Raw genomic sequence first — 14,953 nt, 5'->3', positions numbered from 1 at the left:
GAATTACAGCGTTAAAAATTAAGAAAAAAAAAGTAAATTTGACATAGAAAAAATGTGTTTCACATTAAAAAAAATGGAAAAGAAAATATAAAATAGTTTTAAAATCAAATATATCCTTATTTTCCGAATTATAAAAAGCTCGGTTGCATTAATAACCATCCAATTTTGCGCGCGATTAATAATTCCGACTTAAGTTACTCGTATGGGGTCCACATGCAAACTTCAAAATTAAACTGAATCCCACCTTAACTGTTATTAATTTTCACTTTTTGTTCCTTTCTTCTCCAATACTACTTATTTTATTATTACTACTAATTAATTTAATAATTTTCCTTTCCCTCCCTTTCCCCTTTTTTCCTCAAATAAACAAAAACTCAGACAGCAATACAATCAAAACAACTTCGATGCTTCCTTTTCCTCCTCAAATAATTGTTTTCCACTTCAAAATCCAAAACACCCCGCCACCACCACCACCATGCCCCTCGATCCCGCCACCGCCACAACCACCGCATCAAGGCCCATATCACCACTCCCTCAACCCCACCCACACCACCATTACCCTTCACCTCAACAACAACAAACCCTTCCAAGTCGCGCCCCAAATCCTCCATTAGCCAAACCCCACGATCCTTCCCAACCCTTCGCTTACCCTTTCGCCGCCTTCGCCCCCAAAGGCCTCAGAGATCATGGCGTTGCCGCCGGCTACCCCCCGCCGTCACTGATGTTTCCCCACGCCGGCGTTCGAGGCATGAACTTGGACTACCTCAGCCACGCCTTGCACGTGACTCGGCCACTCCCTCACGTGCCGTTCCCTCACTTGGGTAACAACGCTACTATTACCCCTGCAGCATCCCCTCCCGTTAAAAAGGTTCCAACTTTGAAACCCCCCTTTGGTGATTTTTTCGAAGCTTAAGAAAACGTGACATCTTGAATTTAATTGCTAAATAAATTAATATTATTATGCTTTTTCCTTGTTTGTTGTGAGGTTCTGAATCTTGTGTTGTTTGAATGATAGCACCGATTAGATTGGATGATATAGTTCAAATATTCAAATGTTTCATTTTGGTCTCTCGTTTTGTTGTTTTAGGCTACTCCTCGATCTGCAGTTTCCGATATCAACGGCTATAAAGACACGAGTGTGAGGTGAATTTTCAATGAGGTATTTATTGCGTTGTACTGTTTGGTAATGGAATTGGATTGATATCTCTGATGGATTTCATAGGGAAAGAAGCAGAGAGGACACATATGTTGTCGTTAGAGACCGCAAAGTGAGCCACTTTTTCTCTTATTTGACATTCTTTGCTTTGGAGTTGAATTCATTCATCTGCATTTAATTTGATGCTCTTCCTTTTTCGTATGTGTGTGTGTAAGTATGTTGTGTGGCTTTGAAGTCTCTCGATAGATTGCGTGCCTATTTGGTTTATCATTCAAAAATTATTTTTTGTACTTTCCAATGTAAACACAGGTTCCATTAAAATTCTATGGTTAAGATCAATTTTGACTCATCCCAATCATTTATAAGGGTTCAAAATTAATTCTATTAAAATCATTTCTACTTACATTTAAAACAAACAATGGGCCCTGCAAGTGCTTGTTTGAATTCTTCTTAGAACTCATTGGAATCTTCACAATGAGCTTATCTTCTGCCTACATTCTTATCTCCTACGGTGTATGCTTGGTATTTCTAATCTCCTAATCTTATTCTGACTTAGTGGGTTAGATGAGCTATGTAAAAAAATCTGAGTACCTTATGGGTCAATATTTTTACAATTCAACGGACTCAAAACCCATTTTGGGCCAGTTTGGCTCGCTGGTAAGCATCAAACATAAAATACGATAAAGAGTATATTCTACTCTTATATTATCTTGTTCTTACTTCTTTAATCAACTCTCATATTCTATCTTTTCCTATTCTATGATATCCACCAAATGGGTCCTAAGCATAGTTGATAATCTAGGATAGTGGTGCCAAGTTGTCAACCCCCAAAATGCTGTAGTTGCATAGCGGTAGAGCTGCTATACTGAAGATTGTGTGCGTGCAATAAAAAGTTTATACTGCACACTGTCAATGCTCAAAAAATAAAAAATACGCTCAACATTATCATCATTAATTGTCAAAAGTCAAGGTGAGGTAGTATAGACAAAAATCACCATAAATCCAAGGCATAATTGACAAGTCAATCATAACAAAAGTCAATGAGCATAAGGAGAACAGTACAGCATCAAATTCACAATACTTGGGCCATGAAGTGCAAAATAAATATGAAAAAACTGTATATAAAATAAAGTACACAAATTTTAGCATATTTGTGGCTTGTTATTGTCGAAAGAGATCATCACCAAACTTGCTACTGTTATCATTCATTGTTGCTGCTTGTTGTTTGTCGCTCACAAGTGAAAGCTGATGGTTGAGGTTTGAGATAGGAGGGGCTAAGCAATAGTATGCAGCCTGTGGATATGTGGAGGTTGGAGAAAGTACTGATATGTGGAAGTTGGAGGGAGGAAAGAGACAACTAAATCATATTTTTGGAGAAAAAAAACCTAAAACTCTAAAATTTTAATTAAAAAAATTTCATTTCCTGTACCTAAATCGTACTCGCGTACCCACTTTCCGTACCCAACTTGTTTTTTTTTTTGGGTACGTATCTGGTACGTACCCACGACATACCCATACCCGGTATGTACCTGGTACCACTACTCCATGGGAAGTGCCGTACCTATGCTTTAGAGAGTGCAAACTAGTGCTACTCAACACAAGATAAAGAAAAAACCCTGAACAGTGTCCAGGTCTCAAAACTACACAACACAGATCTGTGAGAACCTTGAGAACAGAGGCAGGGCAGGACCAAAATTGCTTTGAAGAGCACAGCATGTTGGTGGGCTGCCAGAAAATGGCTAAGCAACTTGACAATGAGGGAAAAGGTTTCTGAAATCTGGATTGCTTCAGGAAATCCTCAGCATGTTTAAATATACATGATTTACAATCTCTAACATCAGGAAACTAGGAAAGCAATACAAATCAAATCCTAATTATTTGTAGGATATATACATCCCCTAAATAGGAGATACTAACCCCAATCTAGCAGGAGCATTCAAATCATGTGCATCAAGCTTGTAATAGATAAAGTGGCTTTGAGGACCCTGAAGAAATGTTGTGAGGAAATCTGCAAGCTAATTGCATGAGTTAATGATCTCAGATTCTCAATGGTGTTTTCCTTGGAAATAACTTTTTCTTGGACAAAGTGATAATCAAATTCTATAAGTTTGGTCTATTGAAAGAAAATATTTGTGGCAATATGTATTAGCTGCTGATATATTGCAATATATTTTCATATGATCAACATTTGCGCACTTTAACTCATGAAGAAACTGTTCTGCTCATATAAATTCTCAAGTGATTATTGCTATGGGTCAATATTCAGCCTGCACAAATTGGTATGACTAAGTTTTTAGTTTCACAAGATTTGAAATCATTTTCTGAGCCTCGACGTGTTTGAATTCTTTCTAGAACACATTGGAGTTTGCACAATGAGCTTATCTTCTGCCTCCAATTTTATCTTTAAGAGTCATATGACTGATGACACCAACAGATAATATTTGCAGTCCATATTTTTTTAATTACAAGCGTGCTGTTTTGATATTATTACTATTCAAGGATTACTTTTATTTCATTTCATTCTATTTATTGTATTTTACAATAGTAATTGATTTTAAATAGATGATTTTTGTTGAATTGATGCATAATGATGCAAAAACAAAGACGATGACAACAACAACAACCAAGCCTTATCTCACTAGGTGAGGATATAAAAACATAGAAAAGTGAGAAAAAAAGAAAAAAAGAATAGAGATTAAGCATAACTGCAACAGGCCAGGAAAAGAAGTAGGAATAGAGTATGTATAAGGGCATTTCCCAATTAACCTGAAGTCAAATAAGAAAAAAATTGAATCACTTTTGGAACAAACAAAGTTCTTACTAATTAGAATAAAATTAGGACCCTAATTAGTTGGTGCAACTAAACAAGTTCACAATACAACATCTAAGTTGAAATTGAAAGTCCCAAAACTTTCTCATACATTATATATCTAACCTTGTTAGGTTTTTTAAGTAACTTGAGATTAAGCACAATGAATGGGTATTTTTGAATAAAATATGCAGCTATGATTTTAGTTGGAAACTTTTCTAGTTTCTGTTATGATGGCAATGAGTTAGTAGTTAGTACCTTGAGCTAATTTCTTAGCTTTTCTCCATGTTATTTTCTTTTTAGCTCTGTTAATTTTGTTATATTTCAAAATTTTAGGTCAGAATAACAGAGGATGCTTCTCTGTATGCACTTTGTAGATCATGGTTGAGAAATGGTATACATGAAGAAAGCCAGGTTTGAGTTATATATTGATACTTCCTTCTTTTATAGTTTTGCATTTGCTTCTGAGGTCAATCACGTAATGTGACTTTCAAAATGTTCTTCTGTAATTGTAGTTTGATATTGAATAAATAATGTTAATTGCATGTATGCTTTAATAATTTATAAAAGCAGCATCAACTAATGCCAAACTTTTTCCGTAAGTAAATTCCCATTTATAATTTGACATTAGGAGACTTGATGAATATTTTGCTTGTGTGTTACCCTTTTGTGTAGCAAATACTGGATTTGTGGCTAAATAAAGGCGATCCTCCTTGGGGTCATGCTTTACTTGTGGAATTTGAATAAAATATATTGTTTTTTAAAAAACTGTACAAAATGATTAATTGGTCATAATTCTATGAAGATGCATGATATTTTCTATCATTTGACATCTTGGGAATGAGAAAAATAGGTGAATCTTTTAGAATAAGAAGTTAATAGTTTCTTTTGACTTATATGCATCAGGTAATAATGTGTTGCAATGGGGTTTAAATGAGGTTATGAATGAGGGTCATGTTCATCAGGTTACTAGTTCAATTAGAATTTGCAATTGGGGTTTAAAAACTGTGACTAGGATATAGCTTTCCAAGTCAAGTGTGACTTTGAATCTGATGAAACAAGCTAAAATTAACTTATATGGAGCCAAACCATTGGATGAAGCTACTTAGATAATAGATAATTAAAGCCAAAGCTGCTTATCACCAGGATAGCTTTTATTGGTTAGTGAAGTGTTGATCCAAAATGACTCTATAAAGCATGCCTTATGGTTTAATGCAGTTTCTTATCATTTGAATTTACTATGTTTTGTTAAGAAGCTTTAGAACAGATTTCTATCTATTCGCTATTGCTTCTTAACATTAATGGAAAGTTATTTTTTTCTTCTAAGTGGTTTTTCAATCAGCTACATATAATATGAGAAATCTGCTTTCTTCCTTTGTAATTTTCCTATTGTACAGTGTTAGACTGTTAGTCTTTAGAATGTTATTATCAATGACTTGCCTTTGGAGGCTGAATATCTTACAAGTGTCTGTTTATTTTTATGTGTTATTTATTTATCCTTTTATGTTTCCTTATACTTGGCAGCCACAGCAGAAAGATGTAATGAAGGCACTTCCCAAACCATTGCCTGCATCTATGGTGGGTAGTTATATTTCAAACAAAAAAGAAGATGAAAACGGCAAAGAGGAGCAGGAAGAGGTTGGGTTTTCTTGTTAACTAACTATATGAAAGCAGTCAAGTAATATGAAAGTGAAATTATGATTATATATACAAACTAGCCTGTTTTTTTTGACACAACTCGTGTTAAATAGTTTTTGTAGCATAGTGCTGTTTCCTGCAGATTTTTTGGAGCAATGTTTCTGTTGAAATTTAAGCTTGTTAACTTCAATTCTATGTCAAGGTTTCAGTCCTATTAATCCATATCCTATGTTATACACATTGCTGCTTTCAGAATGAGAAGTCTGTTGAGCACTTATCACCACAAGATCTATTGAAGAGACATATTAAACGTGCCAAAAAGGTTAGAGCACGGTAAGTTTTACTTTTCAACTCTCCCTTTCACCTTCTGGTTTATTTATTCATCACTTATGACATATGGTCAGAACAGTACATTTATGAATTGACAATGCATTCTAAGTTGTAACATACAACTACTAAATGGAGTAGATTAACAACAGTTTATGTGAATTTGCGAATCCATATGACTTGTGGTCATAACAACTGAGTTGACAGTGCATATGTTGTAGATTAACCATCCAAGTAATGTGAAATTGTGAGTTCACATTACAACTGTTGTAAATCATTCTAATTCTTGAGTTTTGAAATGGGCTTAAGAATCAAGATTATAGAAGTTCCATGTTGATTGGGTATTAAGGTCAAATGCCTTGAAGTTGCCTTGTAATAACCATTGTGTATAGCATATGAACTTGGCTAAGAGACTCGAAGCCGAAAATGCAACATTTGTGGCATTTCTCCTCTTAAATGCATATCTTTCAGGCCCATAGGAAGCATAACATTACTGCTTACAGTGAAATGAATCTTATACTAACGGGCTGTAAGTCTGTAGCGTTCTCTTTTACATTTGATGATACACATAACCCTCTCTGTCATTTGGTGTTGATCCAATAGATTTATTTCCTTGGCACTTAAATAATTTAAATTTGTAACTTTTATATGGTTAACTTGATTGTTATCCTAGTTGCTGTTAGGCCACCAAATCTAGAAAGGGAGCAATTGTTGGATGGGGCCCAACAAGGGCCAAGGTTTGGCGGGTTTATTCCAGAAAACAGAAAAAGAAAAAACAATTGTTCAGTTAGAGAATGAGAGAGTATATAAAGAGGTGTAATGAATTGTGGGGGTATTAATTTTGGAATCTTTTGGATATCGAATTGGTGTAGGGAATTCATCCCTGGAGGAGCTAAGGCTCTGGATAATTTGGCTAAGAACCTATCAGTTGCAATGTTGAATGATTTTATTTTACCCACTGTTAATGTTAAAACTTCTTTACACTATCACCAAGTTTGACTATTCCAACCACTTCCTGGGAATTTTTATTAATGTAGATGGATGTAAGTGTAAAAGACTGATGATATTGGTTCAAATTTAAATCTGGAAGTGAGTTTGTTCCCTTTTCTTTTGTTTTCCCTAAATCAATGTCTATTTTGGACTTATATCACCTTTCATATGGTGGATGTTGGTGCAAACTGAATTATCTGGAAAATTGGAGTTATGCCCTTTCATATTAACTGTTAACTTATTTTTGTCATAATATTTAAAAATATTAAAATAAATTGTTCTTAAGCGTATTCATCTTGTCTTTGCTTCACTTTTGATTCTGCATTGTTACAGCTGTTTCCATTTTATTATTATTTGCTAGAATGCTTTGTTTTTACCTTTGTGTAGCCTGTGGTTCCAGAAAATGTTATCCCATAGCGATGTTCCTTGCACAAAATTGTAAAACTTGTGGTTTTGGAATACATGCGGGTTTCATATTTTTTTTATGGTAGACCATACTTTAGGATGAAGTAAATTCAATGTATAAACGATGTTGTTATGGCTTGTGTAGTTTACGGGAAGAACGGTTACAACGCATCATGAGGTACAGGAGTAGGCTTAGGCTTTTGCTTCCTCCACCCGTTGAACAGTTTAGAAATGACACAGCTGCTGGGAATTAACCTTTTGCTGATTCTACAGACATGAAGGTTATTGGTTGACTGACTCTAACAGGCTTCTAGTTAAATTCAATATTATGTTTGTGGTTCACTGAAAAGATATCTTCATAGTAGAAAGTTTCAAAATCTAACTAAAATGGGTATATATTTTTCAGCTTTTCTCCTTGATTTCAATTATGGCTGGTCTTTGACCAGGAAATTGGCAATAGCTAGGGTTTGAATGAGTAGCCATGAATCAGAAATCAGTCTGCCTAGACCATTGTTTATCTTGACCGCTGCTGATAGAATGACCAACTCATTTTACGTATGACAAGTCCGTATCCCCTTGGAAGATTGTAAATCTTTCTTTTTTTGGGGAGTTATTTGGACTTATTTTGAAGAAAATTAGTTTTAATCACAAACGTCTTAATTTTTTTTAATTAAAAAAATTCTTAAAATTAGTCGGTCTATAAACATTTAAACACTTACATGTAATGGTTTAACGTTTGACGTCCAACCAGAATGATTTATAGTGTGATTGTTTTTTTTTTTTTGAATTTTCCGAATTATGTTTTTGACGAAGCTATTAGATTCTCTTGTCTGTTTTAGATTGAATTTGAATCATGGAAAAATGTGTTCCGAATTTATGGTTTATGGAAGGACTTGGTGCGCTTATTTATTTTAGAGAAATAGTTCTTTTACTACTATTATAGAGCTTTTGAAAAGTGTACTTTTCATAGGAATTTGGCTTTTTCAAATAAGCACTGAATTCTACTGTTGCACTTAGTCATTTTAGTCATCGTATTCATTGTAACATGGCAATTTAATCCTAATGTTAGGGACTAAATTGATAAAGATTAATTTGGGATAAATTATTGTGGTCCGGAACTACATAGTCCTGGTCACTCACATTTCTATGTGGGTAAAAAATGTTTGTCAGATTATTAGTTGGATTACTATAATCTTGGACTATGGAAAAATTTCTCCAAATTCTCGGACTTCATATTTTCATAAAATCAGCATTTTTTGAAAAAAGTATTGACGATAAAAAAAAAGGCTTGTGTTTGAAGCCCACTCTTTCAGGCGAACCTATTTGTTTTTTCACACTTTTCGATGTTAATCTGTAAACGCTATTCTCTCCCCAAACTGTGCCTAGATTAGAAACGAACATTTCAAAGCCTTCAGTTCATTTTTTTAAATCATTAAAAAGCACAAGGTCATTAAGAATCGTGTCTAGTACTGATCAAACTGAGGTACAGAGAAACAAGTGTAAGTTGAAAATCAAATCGATATACTATGGTTGAGGAAAAAGATGATGAATCCTCCACAACCTATGTATGAATGTCTTGAGTTATTGAATGACAGATTATTGTGTTTGGTCTCGCGTTGTTTAACCATAAACGTAAATACGGGGACGCTACAGTACAAGGCGGGCGTATTTGGTGAGATTAATGTTTATCCAAACATACTGTTAATGGTGGATTCAAGATAATGATTTGTTCTAGGTAGAAGGATGTCACTAGTCGATCAAGTTAAAAATAAAATGTATATTTGTGATAAAGGTTATGACAAGCAATTTTGATTTATATCAACATTCATTCGACACCTTTAACCTTTTTGCATCTCTTTCTTATTTTTTACCTCTCTAGAGTGTATACACCTAAAGAGGTGTCTTTGTAACATTTTTGATTGACAAGATGGAGTATGAGGGCTTGGAGATAACAATGAATCTTCATCAGTGATTATTTTGTAAAGGTAATGACAGATCAATTCTTCATCACACGGATAGAATTGAAAGGAAGTAAAGAAGCACCAATGTTTGATTTTGCTGGTGAAGGAGAAATGAAAATGCTTGGGACAGTGGAGGATGTAGGCAACCCACAAATCACATCAAGAAATATGAAGAGTGAAGGTTGCCGAGTAGGAAGAATAACTTCGCAAGGGAGAAAGATGAGCATCGTATGATTTGCATTTGATACCATGTGCCATCCACCTATAACCCAAATTATATTTCACTTCATTTTTTAGATTTTTACGGATATTATTTTTTATGAAATCGCATTTTGCTTTGTTGATATTATGGACCAAATTGATTGAGGGTTAAATTTAGAGATTAAATTGATTGATATCTTCAAAGTTTGGGATTAAATTCTTTTACCAAATTGATTTTTACCGGTGTTTGTAATCTTTGGGATTAATATAAACATTTTATAAATCTGTTGCCTGAATCATATTTTAGTGCTTCTCCAACAGAAATCTACACACTAATTGTCACTTGTTCCCGTTAACTTGTACCACATTTGTTTCTATTTACATATATAGCAAGAAAAAGTTGTATTGATCAAAAAATTTAATAATTTTGTTATAATTGTTTAAAATAATATCTAATTTATCTTTATTAGTGATTCTCTCTTTTACCTTTGACCTATTTAATTAATATAAATTATTTTATTATTAATTTTTATACAGACAAAGATATTAGTAAAAGAATAGTAATTAATAAAAATTTAAACTTTTATAAAGGTAAATATTTTTTAAAAATAAATAAAAATAGTATGTTTTCAAATTGTACGTGCTCCTCCTGGGACCTCCCTCCCCTTCTCCTCCGTTTCAAAAAAGAAAAATAAATAATTAGAAAAAATCGATGGCGTCATTCATCCTTTCTTTTGTACGTGGAAGTGTGAAAGCTCTAATGCTAGCTTAGTCTAAGGTCTAATAACTGTTCAAAATAACATTGACACAAGATTTGTAAGTTTCTAATGATCACTTTTTACCTGGTAAAACCGTAATGGAATTGTTCTCTGTGAAGCATTGTTTGTTTGAATTATTTTATTTTTATCACATTTGACATTATAATGGCATGTAAGTTGACTCTGCTTTAAATAAACAACACATTCACCCTAATTATATTTTATTTTAAATATAATTATTTTTTATTTTACAGACGAATGAGTGGCACCTGCACTGTTGTCCTAATTAATGCCCGTAAAAGTGAATTGACTTATTGCAGTTGTTTGGACTAGTTGCAAATAGAATGAGCTTGACAAATCAAACACGGTATCAACCTCAAAACTTTCCATGGGTCAATAATCACCTTTTTTTATGGCTTTACATGTAAAATACATGAAGTCATTTTCGTTTAGTATATGGAATCTGAATTGGGTTTCTTTTTTGCAGCCATAAATCGTCAACTTGTGGAGGTTGAGATAGGATACGATGGAAATTCAATTCTCATTATTGACAAGAAACAAATCCCACTTATCTCCTAATGTTTACTTTTAATCAAAGACTATGTTTCACCCATGACTCCGCAATTTCTCCACCTTAGCATGCTTGGTCAATTTTTTGTGGTGAATGGAATGGAGGATTCGCCAACTAACCATAATTGAATGGATCAATTTCAAGTGCTGGACATGCAAGCAGAACCTCAAATATTAATATCTTATGGAGAAAAAGTTGTCGAGATTTAGGATAAGGAGTTTCATTAGCATCAAAAGTTTGCCCATACGCACAATTTTTGTAAACAAGGGTCACCCCCTCCCACCAAAGATTTCATCTAATTCTAAAATTAGTATTGTTATAATATCTTTCTATAGATTTTTTTTATTAATTCTCTTAATATTGTATAAAAATGTTAGTAAAAAATATATTTAATATCTTATACACATAAAAGCATTTACGTTTTTTGTTTAGTAAGTAGAAAGATTAATAACAAAATATAATAAGTTTTAGAATTAATCGTGTAACAAAATTTTTTTCATGCTTTGGTCATAGTAGATATAATTATTATACTAATCATGTACCCAATGACACCGTCACCATATAACCACTACCATTTGAATTTTGATTATCCTGTTTAATTCTGTCTGCTTCGATCCAATTTCCACTCTGAATCATTGTTTCTTTCTTTTGGATGTTTTCCTCTAAGATTCAGCGGATAAGAATGAGATTTGAAAGGTGTCTAAAAGTCAAAAAGTGTTTTCAATTTTTTTTAAGTCCCATATCTCAATATTGACTTGGCTCCAATTATTTTTTATTAGGAGTCTACACTACTCGAAGAATAATCTTATCCTAATAGTATAAAATAATTATTAAAATATAATCACAGCATACATTTAATTATTAATTATTATATTATTGAGAATAATTAATTTATAAGTTATATTTATATTATACTATTTTGTTATAAAAAAATTGTTAAAGCCTAAAAAAAACTATAATGTAAAACTTACTTGTTTTAGACACTTTAAAATTAACATAAAAAAATTACTTAAAAATTAGTTCTTTTAGAGTATGATTAACGGAAATATCATAATTTTTGTATAGAAAACTTGGAATCTATTTAATAATTGTATCATACTTATTAAATATAGCACTGTTATTATTAACTAGATAAATTATTTTCATCGATTTGAATAACAATAAAATCTTTTACAACTTTCACTCTAAATCAGAATTCAGCTATTTAAAAAAATAAACAGTTCTATAAAAATACTGTCACAATTTATTAAATAACTATTAAAACTATAAATCTGAAATTAATTATTAAAATCCTTGATGTTAGAATTATTTTAGATACTTTTATATTATATTATATTTTAACAATATAAATTTTTTATATTAACTGTAAATTAAAATTAAATTTACATATTATCGAACAAGTGAACACAAAGTGGTTCTTAAATCTTAATAATGTCATTTGTTAAATATTTAAAAAAACTTTGTTGTATACAGCGATCAAAGATACATGTACAAAGAAAAATAAAAATTATATAAAATACTGTTAATTTAATCCGACAATAAAAATATATTATAACAATTATATATTAAATGAGTCATATTTTATGTCACATCGTTTAAGGATACGGTAACACTTAGGTACCAGAATGTTGTCTCATTACCCTTCTTCAAATATATCATTGCTACTTGCGTGTTAAAGATGGCAGTCGCAACGTGCCATGGAGTTTGGTACCTATATATTATATTATATTATAACGTCATTTGTTTTTGTTGCATTCTAGGGATTCTGTTGTATGCACTAATGGTACCTATATATTATATTATATTATATATTATTAAAACTATTGAAATCATTCAGAAATCCAAGCCACACTCAAAGTCATGATTGAATACAACGGCGTTGTTCAAATTTGATAACCATAAAATAGTTATTTAAATCAAGCGATTAATTAGAATATCCAACGTTTCAAAAACTGTTAGTTGATTATGTTTAACAGGAAAAAGTAAAGCTTAGTTAGGATATTAAACTCCATTATTGATGATTACTTAATCTGGAAGGTACAAACTCCAATGTGGGGGTGTGCTTGCCTGTATATGTATAGTTATTCGATACATATAAAAATTAAAAATTTTCGCAAAATGTGTAGTGAAAGATAAAAACTTTCAATGAATGCATGAAGAGTGTCATAAATGGTTAAGCCCCCAAATGGTGATTAGGGGTAGTTGTTCACCTTACCCAAAGTTTAGGAGTTTGAAATCAATGGGTTGTGGTAAACCAAGGAATGGTGTTACTCTTTTGTAGTTGAAGGGTGTTATAATATTCTCCATCTTCTACCCAAATGAGTGCACAAACTAAAAATGTCAGAAGTCTTTGGACATAGGTTTAAAATTTGTGAAACAAATTTGAAATTAGATTCAATATATATATATATATATATATAAATGAAAATGAATGAGTATTCTTTAAAACTATTGAGGGATTTTTTATGGTGTTTTCTTCGTGTAAATTCTTAGAAGAAGGAGATGGTGTCCTATTCTGAGAGAGGGAACTCAAAAAACACTTATCAATTACTTACATTTATCTAACCTAAGGAGACGAATAAAGGTTCAAACCTACAATCTACTAGATAAGAGACTCTATTTTACTTTACTCTATCTATGGTGTGTTTATGAGTACACAATAATGATTAAAAAAATTAATTTTTCATTAAAAATCAAATATTAATATTAAGTTATTTTAAGTAATTAAAAGTAATAATTTTTTATTAAAAATATTTATAACAAAAATATAATAAATATTTTCTAAATGCTTAAAAGAGATGATATTAATTTAACCGAATGAAATCATAAAATGTATTTTATATATGTATTTTTAAGTAACTTAAATATTTCAAAAATATATTTAATATATTCACTTTGTGTATGGGTACATGATAAAAAAAATTCATTTATTATGATATTCATGTCTACAATGTGCTTATGGAGTACACTGTACTTTGAATTAATATTGAATCATTAGGATTCTCTATTCCCAAAATTATAAAGTGATTTACTCTATAACTTTAAATAAATGCACGATCGTACAAGATTTATGAAATCTTATAAGATCTCTATGTTATTCCACAATTAAGTTACCCAAAAGAAGTTGAGAGAATTAAATGAAACTTGGTTGGTTCCATGTACTGCTCTAGAAACTCGATCGTGACTTATCATCACGGGCATTTGCTCTATAATGTCTTATTTTAAATATGGTTTTAATCATATTTTAATCTCTAAAAGTACTATGCTTTTTTAATATTTATAATTAACATCTTATTTAAGTTATAATTGAGATAACAATAACAAAAATTATGGATTAAGATTTAAATCTTCAATTTATATATCAAAATAATCAATAACATATTCTTCAGTTTTAGTCCCGGGTTAAAATTATATATACTTTTTATAATTTTAAGAACTAAAATTAAAATTAAAATATATTAACATAATGAATAAGCCCATATGATCACATTTGTTGACTAGTGTTATAACCTTATCTAATTCTGTCGTAAACAAGAAGAAACTCATCATAACATACAATATAATTTAAAATATGTAAAAATGAAATAAAATTAATAAACAACGTGAAAGAAAAAAAAAAGTAAAGACAGGATAATCAAGTCAAACTTATATAGCAAGCTAAACAGGGACAACAAGTCAGTTTAGTGATTTTTTAAAATAAAAAAATTGGCTTCAAAATAATTTCACGAACAGGAGCGAAGATGGAGATAACACGTTAAAGTGGAGGCAACCGCAAAACGACTATCATCAGCTGGGATTCAATTAAGATATTAACAATCCCCAAATAAACTTAGTGCAGCTTGAATTAAAACTCATGGTTTAACATCAATTTTAAATTTTAGCGTCAACTTTGTTTATTTAAAGAAATTATTCTTTAACACATTTTTAAAATATTAGTTAAAATTTATTAATGACTTCTATATTTATTTTTGTTAAAAAAAAATAATTATACACACAAAGAAATTCAGGCTGATTTTCTTAAATATGAAATTTAGTAATTAAATATGATACTTTAATAAAAGAATACTAAAATACGTGAATTGATTAAGACGTGTCAAATTGCAAAAAAAAAAAAATTAAATAAAAAATTGTGATTAA

General features: G+C 31.3%; 1 protein-coding gene across 2 annotated transcripts; it reads left to right on the top strand.

Moving 5' to 3' along the window:
* Positions 1-366: 366 nt before the first annotated feature.
* LOC113855310 lies at positions 367-7,902 on the top strand. Of its 2 annotated transcripts, XM_027486898.1 has the most exons (8): positions 400-868; positions 1,088-1,143; positions 1,223-1,268; positions 4,302-4,379; positions 5,490-5,603; positions 5,857-5,936; positions 7,471-7,606; positions 7,732-7,902. In XM_027486898.1, exons 1-7 carry the CDS (start codon positions 476-478, stop codon positions 7,577-7,579), a joined length of 876 nt encoding a protein of 291 aa, XP_027342699.1. In that variant the 5' UTR covers positions 400-475; the 3' UTR covers positions 7,580-7,606; positions 7,732-7,902. The 2 variants fall into 2 exon arrangements, with proteins under 2 accessions (XP_027342698.1, XP_027342699.1); XM_027486897.1 differs by having other exon boundaries at positions 367-868; positions 7,471-7,902.
* Positions 7,903-14,953: the final 7,051 nt, after the last annotated feature.

The sequence above is a fragment of the Abrus precatorius genome, unplaced genomic scaffold, assembly GCF_003935025.1.
Source record: "Abrus precatorius isolate BTA unplaced genomic scaffold, Abrus_2018 Scaffold11, whole genome shotgun sequence".
Classification (NCBI taxonomy): domain Eukaryota; kingdom Viridiplantae; phylum Streptophyta; class Magnoliopsida; order Fabales; family Fabaceae; genus Abrus; species Abrus precatorius.
The sequence above is the reverse complement of the archived record's forward strand: the minus strand, read 5'-3'. Positions and strand labels throughout refer to the sequence as shown.

Bases quoted from the DNA above. Each gene is read 5' to 3' on its own strand.
- LOC113855310 (XM_027486897.1), top strand. From the start codon at position 476: ATGCCCCTCGATCCCGCCACCGCCACAACCACCGCATCAAGGCCCATA. The intron at 1,144-1,222 runs GTGAATTTTCAA...TGGATTTCATAG, and splicing joins TATAAAGACACGAGTGTGAG to GGAAAGAAGCAGAGAGGACA. The intron at 5,604-5,856 runs GTTGGGTTTTCT...TGCTGCTTTCAG, and splicing joins GCAAAGAGGAGCAGGAAGAG to AATGAGAAGTCTGTTGAGCA.